Here is a 19,884-nt window from a genome sequence, read left to right as displayed (position 1 = left end):
AGTTCTGGGGTGCAGGGCTGGGAACCTGGTGGGAATTGTCTGCAGCCTCTCTATTGTTGGTTCATGAGTGGCTGGCAAAGCATTCATGTAACTCAGTTGAGTGTGTCCCTGCCTGTGAGTATCTTTGTAAGTGCAGTGCCTGCCAGAAGCTTGTAGCTTGACAACAGCATCACAGAGTGAGTGGGACAGAGGGTTCAGTGGTCCCACAGTCCAGGTTTCACCCCGGAAATCCCGTTACACCTTCTGTGTCCTGGGAAGGACAGAATGTGAAAGTAGAAGTCTCTCTAATTGAGGGTAGCATACCAGTCCCCGGGGAGTGAATAATGGAAGCCAATGAGACGATGTGGAACTTCAGCCTCTTGGGTTGAGTTCGTGCAGGTCTAGAATAGGCCTGAGACCACCCTTGGGTTTCGTGATTATGAAATAACAGAAGTAGAACCCCCAACACCTTCAATTCTGTGGAACCTCTTCCACAGCTCCCACCCGTAGGAATGATTGAACCTCCTGGGCCAGAAGCTGCTCCTAAGAGGGGTCCCTGAAGAGGGACAGGGAAGGAAGAACTGAACTGAAGGGTATAGCCACTTCCACCAACCTCAGCACCCAACAGTCCACAGTAATACAGGACCATGCCTGGAGGAAGTGGGACAGGCAGTCCGCAAAGGGGAAACAGGATCCAGAAACACAGAATGGTATGGCATCCTCAAGCATCCCGTTAAAAGGTGTACTTAGAGCCCCCTGAATGCCTGGGAGGGCTAGGTATTGATACCAAGGAGGAAGGGTGCAGTGGTCTTTGTCTAATGCCCCTGCTACTTTTCCTCTATGAGCTCCGCCAGGTGGGCGGAGGGAAGTACTCAGAGGATTGCTGAGGCCAAGAGTGCGTCCTTGACATTGCCAAGGTATACAGATCCAGGGACTTAAGAGTTGTCCTGGAATCTATCTTTCAGGCCATACAGCTTTGCATCAGTCTGCTCTGAAAAGAGTGAAGCGCCCTCAAAAGGCAGGTCCTAGAGCATATGTTGAACCTCCTGCAAAAGGCCTGAGGACTGGAACCATGAGCTCCTACATATGCAGAGGCCATGGACCTGGCTGCCAAATCCGCTGCATGCAGGGCCACCTGAAGGGAAGCCCTCATTATAGACTTTCCTTCCTCCACCAAGAAGGAGATCTCCAGCCTGGCCTCTTGCAGAATCGAATCCTTAAACTTCAACCTGGACCCCACATGCTGAAGTCATATCTGCTCAAGAATGCCTGTTGATTAGTGATCCTGATCTCTAATCAAGTAGACCTTTCTACTAAACAGGTCCAGCTTTTTTAAGTTCTTTACCTGGGGGTTGCCCCCTGAGAATGCTATTGATTTTGTTCATTGGCAGCAGAGACCACCAGAGATCCTGGTGCAGGGGATAAGTATACAGGAACTCATAGGGGTTACTCTCGATGGGCCCTCTCTTTGGTCAGGATGTCAACAAAACTATGGGAGGATTCCTTTACTATCTCCACTTGTATGCCCAAATTTTGAGCCACCCTTTTCACCCCCTTTCTGGTGGGCCTTGTAGTTATTATGGGAAGGCAACATGCCTGCTCCAGCTGAGGGCACCACTCCTCACCTTCTGCACCGACTGGATCTTGCAGGGCCAGCTCCTGGTACTCAAGAGCCCGGAGAGGGCTCTGCTCGAAAGGGTGGCAGAGTCCTTCTTGCAGAGGCCATCGAATAGGAGTGCTCGATGGGGGTAAAACGCCCATGGATTCCAAAAAGGCCACTGCATGGGTACAAGTGACCAGAAGGGCAAGGACCTGGTTGCATTCCCCGGCTCAGGGTAATCACCAGGTAGTACCGACTTGAGGAGTGTCGGGATTGACTCCTGGGATAGGAGCAATACCACCTCACCTCCGACTTTGAAGTTGAAGAGTGTCTGCCTGGCAACCACGATGGAGCGCTTCCCAATGGTACAGGAGTGGGGAAGTCAGGACATGGCAATATGGCCAGATTCCCTTTGGCTAGATGGCCCTGGTACCGAAAAGTAACTGGTGGCCACATACTCCCTTCAGCCTGCTGGCACTGATGCCACCGACTCTTGTACTGCCAGTAACACCAGCACAGACAGTGAGAGCAGGTCCCTGGCAGCAGCAAAATCCTCTGGCATGGATTGCATCGTAATAGCACCAGCAGAATGCAGATCTTCCATTGCTGATCGTTTGTTCAGTCCAGACTCAACGGTGCCCATGCAGGGGCTGGAGACAATGGCATTAACTGCTGAGCTGCTAGAGCCAAGGAGTGGCCTGACACAGGCTACACTCTGCTCTGGTGTCCGTGCTTGGTAATCCTTGGAGTCAGGAAACATCCTCTCTTGGCCAGCAGCTTCTTCTCCCTCTTTGTCAGGACCAGGAATGGTGAACGGTGTTGTGCCTCCCAGAGAGTGGGAGGAGCACCCCTCACCAAGATTGAGGTGTTCAGTGCAGAGTTTCCCGGTCCTTCTTGGTCTGGGGCTGGAAGTGTGCAAATTTTACAATGGCCTCCAATGTGATCCTCACCCAAGCACTTAAGGCAACTGGAGTGCAGGTTGCTCAGGGGCATAGCCTTGTTGCAAGCGGCACAAGGCTTGAAGCCCAGCAACCAAGGCATGCCTTGGTACCAGGAGCAGATGAGACACTGCTAAAATTTGGAGAAACTAACTAAACTAACAGCTAAGACTTAACTCCTAACAACAATTACACTGAGAACTATATACAAATAACAGAGAGATAAAGTCCTCCGAGAAACTTGCAAGGGGAAAGAGAACAGTTTCAGTGACTGTCATGGATGGTAAGAAGGAACTGAGGGTGTGTGGGGTTGGCCAGATCCTTTATACCAGCACTATGGGCACGTGGCACGAGAGGGCACCAGAGCCAACCCAACAGATACCACCAAGGGAAAAATTTCCGACGACTGTGCATGGGGCGCGCACACACCTACTTGGGAATGGACATGTGCAATCACTTGAACAACTGTGAATTTTCACTGTGCATGGTATTTCTTACAAAATATTATTTAGGTGGTGAAATTCTTCACAACTAATCCCAAGCAGATGAGAAACTACAAAAAACGTTATGTCAGAGAAATAATAGTGATGATAAAATTCTCTCTCTGGAAAGTCTTGTACCACTTTTTCATGAATGTTACTTTTCTTGGTTTGATGTTAATAGAGACCATAGCGCAGGGGTGGGCAAACTTTTTGGCCTGAGTGCCCCATCTGGGTATGGAAATTGTATGGTGGCCCATGAATGCTCATAAAATTGGGGGTGCGGTGCGAGGGCTAGGGGTGCGGGCTCTGGGGTGGGGCCAGAAATAATGAGTTCAGGGTGCGGGAGGAGGCTCCAGGCTGGGGCAGGGGGGTGAAGACTCTGGCTGGGGGTGCGGGCTCTGGCGTGCAGAAGGGTGGGACCAAGGGGTTCAGAGGGCGGGAAGGGGCTCAGGGCTAGGGCAGGGGGTTAGGACGCTGGAGGGGGGCAGAGTGGCAGGCTCTGGGCTTACCTCAAGCAGCTCCTGGAAGCAGCGGCACGTCCCCCCTCCGGCTCCTACGTGGCAACACGGCCATGGTTGCCAGCCAATGGGAGCTGCAGGGGTGGCGCCTGGGGCGGGAGCAGTGTGCAGAGCCCCCTGGCTGCCCTTATGCACAGGAGTTGGAGTGGGGACATGCTGCTGCTTCCGGGAGCCACGCGGAGCCATGGCACATGTAGAGTGGGGCAAGCCCCGGACCCCGAGGGCCGGATTAAAATGTCTGAGGGCGGGATGTTGCCCCTGGCACATAGTTTACCTACCACTGCCATAGTGGGTGTGGAGAATGCTTCTACTTGGCAAACTGCCTGAGTACCCGAGACTGATGCAAAGAGGTAGTTTAATACTTTTTGCAATTCAACAGCCACTGCGTTGCCTTCACTGAATTACAGCTCCATCACAGCCATACCAACAGATGGAAAGATGCTGAGCGATATCCCACTAGACAATCTGGGAGTCAGAGACCTGAAAAATGGGCAAAGAAAGCTACCAGTTGTGACTCTCCCTGCCTCAATCCAAACCACTGTTTTGTCTGTTTTCTGGCACAGCAGTGTTCTGATTCCAGTAAGAATGTTGTTAGAGTCCATTTTCATGAGACTCTAGTGTCTTCTATACTGAGTTACGGGGAATTAAGCAGAATCCCTACCAGAAACTAACCAAACCAATTCCCCAATATGAGCAGTTGAGGCTACTTGTACAGCATGGGAAAGAGTCTTCAGGAGCTGCAAACACCACACCTGTAATGCTCACAATATATGCCATCTCAGCATAGAAAGCAGCAAACTTGAAATACTGGTTCCCAGTAAGTAGTGCATTACCTTCCCTCTAAACGTGGTAAGAATGCCCTCAAATCCAGTTTCTTTGAAAATACTCTGAACACATTATAATTGGGTGATGTATCTGAGAAACAAATTCAGTGCTCAGTAATTTTATCTCCTAATGCAAAAATATTGAACCGTTTGAGGAGCTATAGATGCTACAATGGTAATGCTACAGCTTTATGTACCGTTCACTCCGCTAATGTGACCTGCTTCAAGTTAATTTGGTTGTCATCTAAAGTTTTTAATGAATACAACCCTCATATTTTTAAATGCTGAATGCCTTAGTCTACAGAAGGTATTTCACTTCATCTCCAGCCTTTGAAGCAGAAAAAAAGCCTCTCAGACAAATTGAAAGTAAAACACGTTTAATTTTTTTGAGAGACATAATTCTGTTTATTGACTAGATAAACTAGTCTTCATTTAGCACCAATAGGCAGAAACAAAATTACAGAGAAAATGCAGATAATTTATGTTTCTATATATAGTTCTAAACAAAAAAAATATTTATTTACCAGGTCCCATAAGAAATATTAGTACTAAGCTGACAAAGAAACTGGCTTTAAAGGTCAAGGAAGAGTTGAATGATCTTCTTCCCTTTCCTCTTTTTTAAGCACCATTTTTGGGGAAATATTTTTTTCACCATTTGAATATTGACAATAGTGGAGGGAGGTATCGGATGTCCCTTCCAAATATCTCTGCCCTTTCCCCCACTCTTTTTATGTATCACTCCTCATTCTCTCAATTTTTCTTCTCTCCATTATTCTCCGAGCTTCTTTTCTAAGGGCTGATATACATTAAAAGAGTTACACTACTGCAACTAAACCATTTTAAATTGATGTAGTTACACCGGTGCAAACCCCTAGTATAAAGGCTGACTTAAACCTGACCTGTATTGATTTAAGTCAGTAAATTACTGAATTAAACAAAAACAGTTTAAGTGAGGTTTAAATGAGTTTAGGTGCCCATATTTTGGGGATTTGTAGCAATGTAACTAGATTAATTTTAGATCAGTGCAACTTTTTTCTAATGTAGACTAGCCCTAGCTTCTCTTCTGTCAGCATCACTCACTACCCCTCTCCTTTTGCTTTTTCTCTCCCACCCCCTTCTTTCACTACACTGTCAGTGTATTAAGGTTGGAATGTGTTTGCTTCACCTTCTCAGGCCTGACCATGAAGCCTCCTAGAAAACACTTTTCTCCCAAACAATGTTGATAAAGTAGAGAAGATACAAATACCCTTATATTAGCTCATATACATCATTAAACTAAATTCCTCCAAAAGACTGAACATGGCAGAGATTAACGGTATTTATGGAATTCAACATTTTATTGCCCTCCCAATTTTATAAGCCTGATTATATGACTGCTTCTAGTACACCGATTTTAGATGCTACAATTTGAGCTCATCATAACTACTCCACCTTTAGTGGCCTACAGAAAGTGTGAACTGTATAACACAAAATATCATTACATACCAATACTTCCTACATGCTACACAATACTTATCTCTTGAAGAATTATATATCACTACTTTTTTGAAGTTTAGACATCAAAGATTAGCTATTATATTTTACTTTTCTACGTTATTGTTCTAGCACAATTTGCCATGTTCTGCACAAAGCCTCCCAAAATGAAACTGATTGACAACCCCCAAATCATACAGTCCAAATTGGCTAAGGACAGACACAAAGTGAATTAGTGATCAAACATCCACTGGTTTGACAGAAATGCTTTGACACCATTTTCAAAGCTAATGGTATGCCATTACTCTCCTTATTATGCAGGATTTGCCCCATGGACTCATACAGAACAGGCAGGAATGCTATTCAGGCTGGTCTGATGCCTCTCAGCTTGAGGATGTTCATATGTAATCTTAGGCAGCCCTGACACCATATTTCTTGCATCTGTAAGTGGTTAAGGTGGGCACCACAGCTTGTTCCTGATGTGTTGGTGTTAAGTGCCACAGTCAGCAAACTCTAGCAGGTAAGAGTCAACTTTTGGAGTTGATCACACATCTATGAACTCTATCAACTATAATGGTGTGAAGGACAATTTCTTGTAGTTCACAAGGACCTGCCTCTGATCAGGTAATCATCCAGTCTCAAGTAGACATGGATTCCCACTTTTCTTAAATGTGCTGTTACAATTGGCAATCTCTTCTCAGCCCATTCCACATTGGAAATTACTGCGGCACAAAGCCTTACCTGGGTCAAGCGGTCCCTGATAATATGAGGTGAGCAAAACCTGACTGTACCAGAAGTTGACAGGATGTCAGATAACTTATAGGATTCCTCTTATATCAATGACATCTCTTTCTCTAGCATTATGGTGATCCATACAAGGAGTCATCAGGTACCAGTACCGGTGCTGAGGATATTGCATCATCAGGGGGTTTAGACCAGAGGTCCATAGGCAGCAATAGTGGGGTACTGATATTGCTCTACCCCTGGATCCAGTTCCTTCCAACAGAATACTCTAGTGTAGGCCTTCTAGTCAGAGACACTGAAAGGAAGAGTGACCTCTTCCTCAGTGCGGTGGAGACTGGCTTCTCAGTGCCTAAAATGGTGGATACCAGTAATCCCAACAGTGCCATGGTGACATACCATATGATTAATTAGTTAATTGGGTATCATTCAGTCCAGTGCCAGTCCTGACAAGCTGGCAAGGACCATTTCTTCTCACCATTATGCCCCGATGACTGTGAAAAGAACGGACTTCTTCTAGGGGTGACACCAACACGTATGGTCTCAGTACCAGGGGTTCTAGCCATCACTATTCTGATCAGGGCAATATAATATAATCAGTGGTCTAAAATCAAGGTAATCAAAAGAGTTCTGAAGAAAGTCAGAAAGTTTGTAGAAGGGTTAGGCAAAGCTAAGAACTAAAAAGACAGACATTTGCCAGGTTCCATTTTGCTGCCACAGGTGGTCAGAGGGAGGGTCATGGCCACCACACCCTTTATGCCCTAGTCAAGTGTGTTCCCAGAAAGAACAGCATTATAAATAAGATTCATCTGGTAAATGCTTAGTCTGTGCACAATATATACTCTTGAGCATCACTTTTTGGACTATTTCATTTTTATGTTACTATATTCTATACTATATATGAATTTTAGTAATCTTTATTTGATATAAAATTATAGTACACAGCCTAGGTTTCAAAACACTCACTTTTGTGCATACAGGTAAAGGTCTTCACTATGTGTATATACCTACATGACATATAGATTAGATATATAGATTAAAAAAAAAAGCAGAGATGCTTCACTGCCCATTCAGACCTTGATACTGCAAGCTCTTCCATGTGGGTGGACACCTGCATTGAGCTTCACTGACTTCAAGTAGTATGTAATACTGTTATTGGGAGTACAGACAATCCAATGCACTCTTAAGTTTATGTGGTTTTGAGGCTATTTATACCTTCAAAGAAAATTAATTTAAAAAAATTAACAAAAATAATTTACTTTAAATTTAGGAGTTTAAGGGGGAGTGGTTGAGGGAAACCATTTCTTACCTGGTAGGCTGTGATTCCAATTAAAAGGAAAAAAGGGGAGGTTTGCCAGAAACAGATGGTATCCCACTTCTTAGGGCTAACATATGTATACTGCTGTAAATAGAGAAGACAAGGCAGGAAAGGCTTTTTTGCAAGCAAGGAACAGAGATTAAAGAGCCTGCAAAGCAAGTTGCTTTCTCTGAGACCACAAAAAGAGTATTTCAGCTTCCAAGTTTTTTCATGGGTTGAGATAGAAAAGGAGATGGGACGAGAGGAGCTGGCAGGAAGGCCACCAATGTAATCTATCATGACACTGTTTCAGAGCTTTCCAATACATTTTGCAGAGGAAGAAAACAATGGCTCTTACCCAAGACCCTACAAAATTCCTGACACCTTAGTGAATAATGCTGCAGTGTGGCGTTTAGGTGGGTCCATTAATAATGATGGCATCAATGAAGGAAGGGGGAAGATCACCGCAAGATGATGTGTGGGAAGACGATATGTAAACAGCAGAAGTTCACAAGCTCAGTTGACAGCTATGACCATCTGCTGATAACTTGGAGACAGCAGGCTGAATGACAGAGAGAGATACTGAAACTGGCTTGAAAGCATTAGGATGACAAGCAGGAATGGCAGCGTAGGTATAATAAATATAATATAATATAATACAGGGATAATAAATCTCTTCAGTATTGAGAGCTCATTAGTATTCTCATGCCACTATGAAAGGGGAGATTTATGGGGCAGAGGGAGGAGTTGGGTAATGTTAAGGGTGCATGTGGGAAAAGCTATCTGTTGATAGTATAAGACAATGGAAAAAGAAAGCCAGTCATTGGCTGATTTATCTTCTCAGAGAAATCATCATTAGGTGACATTCAGGATAATGTTTTTAATAAGCAGTAGTCATTCCCACAATTCTAGGACCGCAATGACTTGGGCTTTCAGTTTGCTCCCATATCTGGTATAGCGGGGGAATATGACATGACAGGGCATGACTTTCCTTGTTCAGGGGAATCTGCTACATATAATTAAATAGGGGAGTCTGGTCTCACCATTTGTGTGGGGTCTGCCTATCATGTTACAGGTCTGGTAATAAGCAGATGTATCTGTTGGAGTTTTGGGACTGTAGCTAGAAATACTGTTCTGCATTGCTCATTTTGCTTTCTAATAAAGACAAGACCTTTTTTCACAATACAATATTATTTCAGTCTTTCTTTTTGCAACAGGTACAAACTATCAGTTCCTCTGCTTAACAGCTACCAGTTTCTGAAACATTTTTATGGAATTCTTTTGGCTATTTATACTAAAGATCCAGATATTAAGTTTAACTGACACAGAGAAAACAAAGTTGGTCAAATCTCCCAGTTTCATAGAGCTGGCCTCTAGGAAATACAAATCCTATGGCTGTGGGGCGCGCTCAGTTTTGCCAGAGCTAACTTCAGTTTTCAATTAAAAAGAGAAGGGAAATGAGAGAGAAAGTGTTATAACCTTAAAAATGCAAACCGACTTGAAGTTTTGAAGTATGTCCTTGAATTTTCTCCTCAACATTTCCCCCTACCCACCCCAGCATTCATTTGAATTCTGTAGGGAAAAAGAGGTTGCAGGCCTGCTGATTTTTTGAGCGGACCCAAATATCACTCTATAGCTGTAAAATGGGAATAAACACCATGGTAACACTTAAAAATAACACATCACACATTAATACTAACCAGTGGTGCAAGTAGATTTTAACTCTTACTGGTACGGTACCAACCCCAACCCACCCCCCAAATGTTCCATGACTAGAGCCCTTCACGGATACAAATTTATACCTTCAGATGCGGATATCTGTGGACAGAAATTGGTATCCACTGAACCACAGGGCTCTCCCGGGAATCACAGTGGTGAAAGGAGCAGAATGTGGGGACGCCGCTCCCAGAAGCCAGCACCCCACGCTGGCAGCTCCTCCGGCACAGCTGTACTGCCCCGCAGCTCTATCCTCTGGTGGGGCTGTACAGACCCCAGACAGTAGACGCAGCTGCATGGAAGGACTGGGGGCAGTGCAGCCATGCCAGAGGAGCTGCTGGCACGGGACACTGGCTCCTGGGAGCGGCAGCCCCATGTTCTGCTCCTTTTGCCACTGCAATTCCCGGAAGAGCGCTGCGGTTCTGAAAATGTATTTTTCCAGTATTGTGTACTGGCAATAAATATCTTAATGGTACAGCATACCTGACGGTACTGGCTTACTTGCACCACTGATACTAACCAAAAGGACTCAACAGTACAATAGCATCCTAGCCTCCCCACACTTTAAAAGCCTATGTGGCTCAATTAGCCTTCCATCATGCCCTAGGGTCAACAAACTGCAGCTTTGGTGGACAAATGGCAGGAATTGATCGCAGAGTTGAGGGCCCTTAATTGAGAACAGCCTGTGCCTACTTCCTAACAATGTAAATCTAGGGGCTGTTAGCACACACATCTAATCTGATATCAACCGCCTCAAGCTCTCAGGACCCAACTGTACTGAGTTTTATACACTAAAAGCCTCCTTACACTGCACTGAAAGCAAATAAAAAGCAAGAACATCCAGTAAAAGAATAGGTGAAATATGTTCTTTGTAGCTAAAGCGGCTAAGCAAGTGAGCTGCAGAACTCCCCACTGTCTGCAGTTTCTTTGAGTGCTCCCTACACAATGCATTGCAATCATGGGATCAGAAAGTCAGAGGCAGGACTGACTGTGGCAAAGTCTATATCGAAGAGAATTTGGTACTATTGTCTAACCAAACCCTAATAGCAAAAAGCTATTTCAGTCACTGAAGTCATGTGGGACTATAGTAGAATTCAGGAATCCAGAAGAGTTAAAGATATAATGAACCATCATAACAGGCACACCTTTGTCATCTACTGTCAATATTGGGGACAGGCATCAACCCTGCCACCTTCTCCAAGTGCTTCTCTTTGCCTATTAGCATTGTTTCCATCTTGTCTCATCTGAGCCTCAACAAAAATTTGCTCTCATACAGGCTCCAATTTCTGGCCATTGGGAAGGTAACAGACTAACATTAAGATATAGTTTCTTGAACAGGGGCCTTGAGAGATGCCAGGCTTCGTTGCTTTTGTGTAGAGGCTAACAAGCTCCACAAAAGAATCCCATACCTTCTGTTGTAGACTTTGCCATCATAAGGATCAGGGTCTAATTTACAGGTCCCTAGCATATTCAGATCACATCAAAGGAATTGTCTGAAACTCAGCAAGAAAAGTTGGGTTAGGCTTATTCCTCCTGACTTGGTTCTACTAACCACAAATGTGGACAGACCAGTCTGAATTTAGTCAATCCTATTTCCAGACTACACAGAAAATGCCTCACAACAAGAAATATTCAGTTCCATTTCAGAGCAACCAAAGCCCAGATTCACTAGGCTATCTACCATTGTTCATTGGCACCTCAGACACAATAATGATATTCAACTTTTATACAGTGCTTTTCATCCATAAATGTCAAAGAACTTTACAAAGGTAGGTAAATATCATTATCTTCATTTTGCAGATAGGAAAACCGAGACATGGTAAAGTGAAGTAACTTGTCCAATATCACACAATAGATCAGTGGTAGAGCCAGGAACAGAATCCAAGTCTCCTGATTATAGTGGAGAAGAAGAAGGTTTTCTCGGTCTCCTGTTCAGCCATTACGTAAGACTTTAAATGTAGTTTCCATAATTAGTTCATGTGCAATAATCACTACCAGCACTGAATCTGGGTCCTCAACATGCCATGTGAATGCCCTAACCACCAGGTTTCCACGGTATGCATCCGATGAAGTGAGCTGTAGCTCACGAAAGCTCATGCTCAAATAAATTGGTTAGTCTCTAAGGTGCCACAAGTACTCCTTTTCTTTTTGCGAATACAGACTAACACAGCTGTTACTCTGAAACAGGTTATATTGGCGGTTCTAGGGTGGGTCTCCTGCTCTATAGATTACACTATTGCTCCTTTTCAGTCCCAACTCCTGCACGATTACTTTTGTAACTGTATAAACTAATCCTTTTTATATAAGAGGTTAATTAACCTTCTGAAAGCTTCAAAGTGCTTCACAGAATCACAAACTACTCTATGCACTTAGCACCTAATTAAGGCCAATTGAAAATGTCAGTAGAAAGATGCTGGCTGGCTTCAGTGGGCTTTGGATCAGCCTTTTGATCACCTCTCCTTATCCAGGACTCAAATACAGCCACCCATGGGCAGATATGAGAATGTAACAGTTAACTGTATACAGCAACACTGCACAACAATTTAAGAGAAGAATGGGACACACTCAATGGAAACTATGGAAGACACTGAGGCATGCAGAAGTAGAGCTGGGTGGGAAACAGTTGTCCTTTCAAAAAGAAAAGTTGTTTCAATCTGAAAAAAAGAACTTTGCAAAATTTTCTAATGGGGCATTCCAACAATTAAAAAAAAATCACAATTTTTTCAGAACAGGAAACTCAACATCAACCTTTTCACACAAACAATTCTGGTTTTGCCAAACCAGTATTTTCTGACAAAAAACATTTCAAAGAATTCCCGACCAGCTGCATTCAGAATGTAATTACTCAACTTGGAATTTGGCCTGGACAGTAGGGCTGATGCTTATGGTCATTCCTGATACTCAGGCTGGAAATGGCAGGTTAATTGATAAGTTTGAAAAATTATTTGATTACCTTTCAGGATCATACTACCAAAAAGTGATTGTGACTATAATCTGTTATTTTAAAATCAGAATCTGATTGCACATTGCTAGTTAATAAAACCTGATATTTAACAAAGGATGGATATAAACTTGTGTAACAGCATCTCTCTTTTTTTAACCAAACATTCTCTTATTTAGATTACACACACACAAGATTGTGTCTGGATATCAAATATTACTTTTGTTAGCAAATAAAAGCAATGTTTCGGTCAACTTCGGGATATAAAATTTCTCCAAAGTTCTTAAATATCTCTCAAATGACACCAACGAAAATAAAGTCCCAGAGCTCTGACAGTTTTTTTCCTTTCTATTCCAGTGATAATTACATCAATAAGCCTGATTCAGCAGATTTGTTGCTCTCCAATTCATTAATTAAAACAATTTTACTGCTACCACTGTGATTTTTCAAGGACATCAAAAACACATTCAGAATCAAAACAGCACACATCATCAGTTTTGATATGTGCACAGCATGCTTTGCTTTCATTGCAACCCCACAATTAAAGGGACATTTACAACTTACACAAAAATGGGATATCAGGTTTTTCTTAAAAGATTTCTTTGTTTGTAGGACACATTTTGTTCAGTAGACTTGAGAAGCAAATTTTTTTGTAGTTTACTTCAGTCAAAAAGAGAAAATATGCCAAAAGTTCTCGGGAAGTGATGATTAGAAGAATGCATCTAAATGTAAATGCTAATATTACAGTAACTTTCATAGCAAAAGTCCTACAGCCTCTATTTCTCAACCTGTAGTATAGAATGGTTTCAGTTAAATACTACTTTGGTATGACCCATTTTACAATAAAACGTGCAATAATATAGTTCAGTCTCAAATCAGTCTTGAAAACGTTCATTAAAGAATAGGAAAAAACATGCAGATATAAAATGATGTGTATAGAAGCAATACAATTCGTTTATTGGGCTGTTTTCTGCAAGGCAGCACTTTGATTCTGAATCAGTAAGGACCAGCAGGTTACCTTGGGCACTTTTGTCATCATCTGAGAATACATAGTATTATATGTAAATAAAAAAAATAGTATTCAAAAAACAGTAAATGCCAGACACAGTGACATGTGAGAAGACCTCATAAATAAGTAAGAAGATTAAATTCAGAGCTATTTTGTTGTTATATAACAGAATCTTATTAGAATTAGAGTTGCACTGAATAAGATTATATGTCATATAATATTTATGGGTTAACACTAAGAAAGTGAAAAAACAGGTATTTTGCTTACTTTGTTGCAGAGGTTCAAAAAGGAATTTGAAAAGGATATTGTTAAGATGGATAGACCTAAAACTGATCTGTCACCCTATAGCAGGTATTTATGCCATGCTCTTCCATCATGTTATGCGTAGACCACAGAGATTATATAACAAGCAGCTCCTGGACCTAGAGTGTCCCCCCTTCTGCTAGTGTATGTTGTAAATTTAGGCTAGGGTTTGGTTAATTATATTTATTTTATTTTCTACTTGGGAAAGAAGAATCACAAAGATTGGTTTGGGAGTTAATCCTGGATATGATAAAATCCATAATCTCTCTTCCCACAGCTCTAAAATAATATTTTCCAATTTTAAACTGGTGCTCTAGTAGTTTAAAAAGCACACTAACAAAACAAAAATCACTAATACCCCTCCAAAAGAAGGGCTGCAACAATTTCAAAGATACAGCTACTAGAACAGGCAAACCATATACATATTTCATTGACCTAGGCATGTACATAACGTGAAGGAATGCATGCATGTCTGTTGTGCTGGCTCCATTCCTATGAACCATCTGGAGAATGAAACTGTAAAGAGCAAAGAATGTGTTCATTTCCATCACACTTTTGGCTCCAAAAGCTCCTGCAGGGGGAGCAGAGGAACAGCATGACATGAATATGCATACTCACTATATCCCAACCAACTCCGCATTTTGTACTTGTTGGTAGGTTTCCCAGATTAGTAGATGTGATTTTAAGACTCAATCCTTCTTCTGGTGGGCTGACATAATCAATCTAGTGGAATTTCTTGCTAAAAGTCACATGTGGAACTGAAATGAGAACCTTCTATCAAGAAGAAAGAAAATACCTTTCTTTGGCTTTATTCATTTAACAATCACCTACGATAATGAACCTCTTCCACTGTGCTTGGAAAACAAATAAAAGGTTTCCTGAAAAATGCTGATGTCTATATGGTATGCTACCTGTTTACTTGAAATTCTGCAATTTAATCCTTTAACAGCATTGTTTTGTGACTAAAGCTCTTAATCCTTCCAATATTAAGCATGAATTAGTGTGGCATTAGTGGGGTCTTAGAAATAGGTATATTGCTAACACCCTGATAAGTCAAAAATAATGTCTGCAGGGAATTACTTATTCCATTGTGCAAACAGCTTGTAACATTTAAATGATTTTCTAATGGGATTGGGTAGTAGAGTAATATAACACCAGGCTGGGTAAGGCTCTGGTTTTGGTACTATTTTTAGCTGGTAGAGGCTAGAGGCACCATCCTTGGAGAAGCGTAGCTAGGGGACAACCACGACAGTCTCCAAGATGCAGTGTGCACAACTAAGTTAAAAAAATGGGGTGGGGAGGAAACGGCAGCTGAGAATGAAAACCAAGCTCTGATTCCCAGCTTTTTAAGGGGAAAGCCACCAAGTAAATATTGCGCATACACACTTTGCACACTTAAGCCCGAGTTTGCAAACCTTTTCTATGGGTCACAGTGCTTACGATCACAAATGGTCCCAATGACTTCAGTGTGGCCTACTTATGACAGGAAGTCAATGGGACTATTTATGACAGTGAACACAATGCCTAGCAGTAAGTACTTTCAGGACTGGACCCATAGTTATGAGTGTGAAAGAGGGAAATATATGTCATGATGTTTCAGAGCTCTTGCTTTTTAACACATTGAAAATCAAATTCTTTCTCCTAATCTGGTTTGCAAGTGCATATTTGGGATACAGATGCGTCTGTTTGTAAAACAAAATTATTAGAGAGACAAGGTGGGTGACATAGTATTCTGCTCACCAACAAAGTTGGTCCAATAAAAGATACTACCTCACCCACTTTGTCTCTCTAATATCCTGGGACTGACACAGCTACAGCAATACTATATAAAAAACCCAACATTTGGAATTCAGTCAGGATCTTTTAACCACCATCACAGGGATAGCAAAGAGGATTGTAATCTGTAGGACATGCTCATAATTTTAGCTTACATTAGGGAGCCACATCACATTTATTTGTCACATTTCAACATTTTACTAGGATGGTTATTAATTGGCAGGCATAAATCACAGAATCACTAGTATTTACACTCAAAGCCAGATACTCCAGATTTGCCACGAAAGAAAAACCAACGTGTGTCATGACAGGAATAATTTCCCCTTATTTTAAGCTATATTTACATTTTATATTTTACCATGAACATTTAACATATTGATTCCCTGTATTTTAAAAAAATGCACTTCAATATGAATCTTCCACATTTGGTGGAAACAAAGTGTCAAAGAAGATAAACTTTCACAACTTGCATAGTCTCTCCTCTTAAATGGAGACCTGTAACATGGTCTACGTGAAATATGTTTTGAAACCTAATGGGACATTCAGGCCATCAAAATTTCATTAGCCTCACAGCAGTTCTAGTGTCTTCTTAAGTTGGACTGTTGGCCTCCCTCTCAATAAATAAATCAACTGTAATCCTTTTTAGTAACTAAACTCTTTTTTGAAGCAGTATCTAAAACATCAGACAGTCTGCTTGCATAATTTTACCAGTGCTGAATAATATGTTTTCCCAATTTATTCACAGTTATTTCACGCATTAAAAATAAAACACAATTCCAATTTTAAATTCATGAATGGAGCCAGAGAAGAGTACAAACCACTTATAAATATTGGCAGGGTATAACCAGATTTTATTTGTTTAAGAATTTATAAATGGCAGAAATACAAGATTTATAAAAATAATATCCTAAAATATAACACTGCTGAAGTACTCGTCTCTGACTAAATGAAGGCCTGGCTACCTAGAAGTTTTATGGTGTTTTCTAAAGTTTGTAAAACCTAGGCTCTGGCAAACCACTAAGAAGGAGTGAGCTCCAGCATGGGCCCTTCTAAATAGGGAGATCAGTAGGTTGACTCACCATTGGTTCCAGATAATTTAGTACCGAGAGCCAACAAGTGCAGCCCAACAGATCTAAACTTCCATGATGTTAGATACATAAGGGAATAAGTACAACCCTCAAAGAAAATCTCCTTTCCCCAATTTGAGATGTGAAATCTTCCCCACAAAGAACAGCTTACTCTCCAGGTTTGATACATCAAAAGTCCAACACACAGAGAGTAGTATTCCATTTGAGACCTCCATACTTTAGAGGCACTCACTTCCCTCCCCTCAATGTTCTTGTTTAACAGGAAAGAACAAGAAAGCGTTCCTTGGCTTCCTCTAACAATATCATATATTTTCTCCCACATACAGGAGCCTGACAATCCTCATTTAAACCACAAATCACAAAAATATTTGGTATGAATAAAAACAAAATACTGATTTGATTTCCTCTTTACAACATTAAGGGTACTCCTGTAAATAGTTACAATAAAAACATACTATGGCTTTTAGTTTAAAATCAAGACCAACTATTCTTTGCAATAGGTCGAGGACACTGAGATATACAAAACTGCTTATTACCACAGTGAGAGACAGTTTTAACTGAGCAAACAGCAGTAAAATTGCCTCTTCTATTTCACAGCTGAGCCAACAAGGTTAGTAAATTAATAAAACAAACATCCAGTCAAATAACTACCTCCCTAGTTTGCATTTTACTCAATACTTTCACCCACTTCACGTATTTTTTCTCTTTATGTTTCTTATATATGGTCATTTATGGAATAAAGACAGCATACTGTAATTTTGGTTATATTAAAAATCCTATGAAAATATTATAACAAAGTTATTACAAGAAAGCTAAAAGGGACATGTCTTCTAATATCTGGTGTACTTTAACTATTAACACTATTTCAGGTTCTGCTAAACCACGCAAAAGTAGGGTAAGAGTATTTTTAAAAAACTTTATTTTAAAATAATTAAATTCTGTATTAACCTTTTTTCATGCACTTAACTGAAAAAAAAACTTAATATACAAAGACTTCTTCCTTTCAACATGCAAAATTGCTGTTTAGGTTTTTGTGGATTTTAATTGCACAGTAATCCAGTCCCCAAGGCACATCAAAGGCCAAACTCCCCTCTTTACCATGATTTCAATTGCTCTCATCAACTTGTAAGTTTAAAGCATGATCAAATTTGTTCTTCAATCACTTGAGCCCTGTTAATACACTATTCTGTGTGCTCATTCATCCATTCTAAGATTCTGCAACTTCTTTGAGATGTCTTCAAGAGGAATTTACAAATACATCTTTGATTGCAAGCTGGCCTTGGGGATAAACTTTATAACCACTTGCTTCACTATTCCACAGAGGATAACAGGTGACATGGTCTGAGATAAGTTAAAACTAATTTCTATTTTTTGTGCAATTAAATTCTTCAAAATTATAGCTAAAACATCACATGCACCACTTGTATAATGTAATTGACTGATGCTGAATATTGATTTTTCCTGGAAAAAAATACATTATTCAAGGTCATTCCTTGAATTTCATTGTATTTAAAAATATCACATCAACAAAAACAGAAATAAAGTGTTGAATTATATACGTATACACATAAGAACTTACCATTCTCACTGTCGGACTTGTTTTCGTGTTCAGTATCAGTCAGAGTGAGGGCTGAGTTGGAACGGCTTGATAGACAGGAACTGCGCCCTGATTTGACCCCCCTGCCCCAAAGTCTCATGGCATGCTCTGGAGACATCACTCCTTCATTTTCAGTATCAGCATCTGACCCTGCACTGATAGAGTAACCTCTGTGGGGGAGCCCCATTTCCGCACAAAATGTCAGTCCTCGACGAGTTGCTGGTTCACAAACTCCTAACTGCCTTAGGGTAAAATTCTGTCCTGATTAAGGGAAAAAAAGAACAAAAAGTGAGAAATGTTTTAAAAACCTATAAACAAACACTCTTTAAGTGTACACGTTCCTCAGGTATCACTCAAGGTGTTTTGTTAAAGCTCCACATGTGTTCTGATCTAGTGAATTATTTTTCTTTCGCACACTGCGGTGCCCCTTTTCAGTCTGTGGCTTTGCACTGCTTTGTCAAATGCTTAAGCACATCAAAAGTGTTCTAAGGTAAGAAAGAAATAGAACACGACCTGCAAACTAAGAAAGGCCAAATCAGCACATAAAAAGGATTAAATATAAATGACAGACTTTTTTGCTTGACCAAAGTGTAAAAGCAATAACAAGTACTTGTTGGGATTATTTTTTTTCTGTCCTGGATAGAGTCCTAAACAACAGGGTACTGTCCCATCCAGATGTCACCTGTCATGGCAAAAGGAAAGACTTCCCTCAAGAATAAAACAGTTGTTCATTAAATGGAAATAGGGGCTCAGTTGGTCTTTATTAAATCTTCTGACTTAGTTTAATGCCTAAAGACAAACAAATATGTGCTTTTATTTCAAACAAATATGTGCCGGAATATAGCACCTGATTAAACTCACTGCTGTTTCTAGCCTCTTGACTTTTGCTACATATTCTAGATATTTTACTGATGAAACAAAGCCAATATATTTTTGTAAAATAGCTCATGTTTCGGGGAGGGAAGGTGACGATGTGCAGGGACAGAGACATATAAGTGTATCCCAAATGACTGTATTAATAAATTAGGCATAATAAACTCATGACACTTCAATAACTTAAACTGTTTAAATTGCGACACTCAAAAATTACGGCTGTTTTTAATGACTCTCTTCATCCTGCTTTTATTTCTGAAATCTACAGACACATTTTATGATATATAGACACTTGACATGTTCATTGGCATGTCAATATCCAGAATGCTCTACCACTCCAGCTCCCAGCTATTTCATGGTAGTGCTGGTCTCCAAACTCTAAGAGCAAGGGAAACATTTGGCTGTGCTGATAGGTGCATGGAGTACTTTTGGTAGCTGTAGTTGGACAGACATCTTAATTTCCCTTAAAATAGTCATATATTTCTTTTGAACATCAAAAGTATATGTTTAACAATAAGACTATAAAAGTAGATAACGTAATAAGAAAGGAAAGATTAGAAATCAGAAGTTTTGTGGGCGCAGAAGATAGCATATTTCCTGAAATGCTAAAACAGTTAATGTCGCTTGGACCTTGACAGTTTTAAATGTGCCAGCTAATTACTTTATTGCTGTGATCGTATCAGTTATTGCAAGCCATTTTATCTCAGTCAGAATCGTAAATGGATTCTG

The 19,884-nt window shown here is 40.9% G+C and overlaps 1 protein-coding gene across 2 annotated transcripts in view; it reads right to left on the bottom strand.

Annotated features, from left to right (window-relative positions):
- Positions 1 to 19,884, bottom strand: part of TENM3 (teneurin transmembrane protein 3) — a 615,209-nt gene that overhangs the window by 422,329 nt on the left and 172,996 nt on the right. For both annotated transcript variants that reach the window (XM_084626411.1, XM_084626412.1), the window contains exon 4: positions 18,265 to 18,543. In XM_084626411.1, coding sequence (XP_084482537.1) covers positions 18,265 to 18,543 — 279 coding nt within the window. The remainder of the gene's footprint in view (positions 1 to 18,264; positions 18,544 to 19,884) is intronic.

Source organism: Lepidochelys olivacea (genome assembly GCF_965140295.1).
Source record: "Lepidochelys olivacea isolate rLepOli2 genome assembly, chromosome: 4".
NCBI classification, from domain to species: Eukaryota; Metazoa; Chordata; order Testudines; family Cheloniidae; genus Lepidochelys; species Lepidochelys olivacea.
This window is presented reverse-complemented; position numbering and strand designations above follow the sequence as displayed.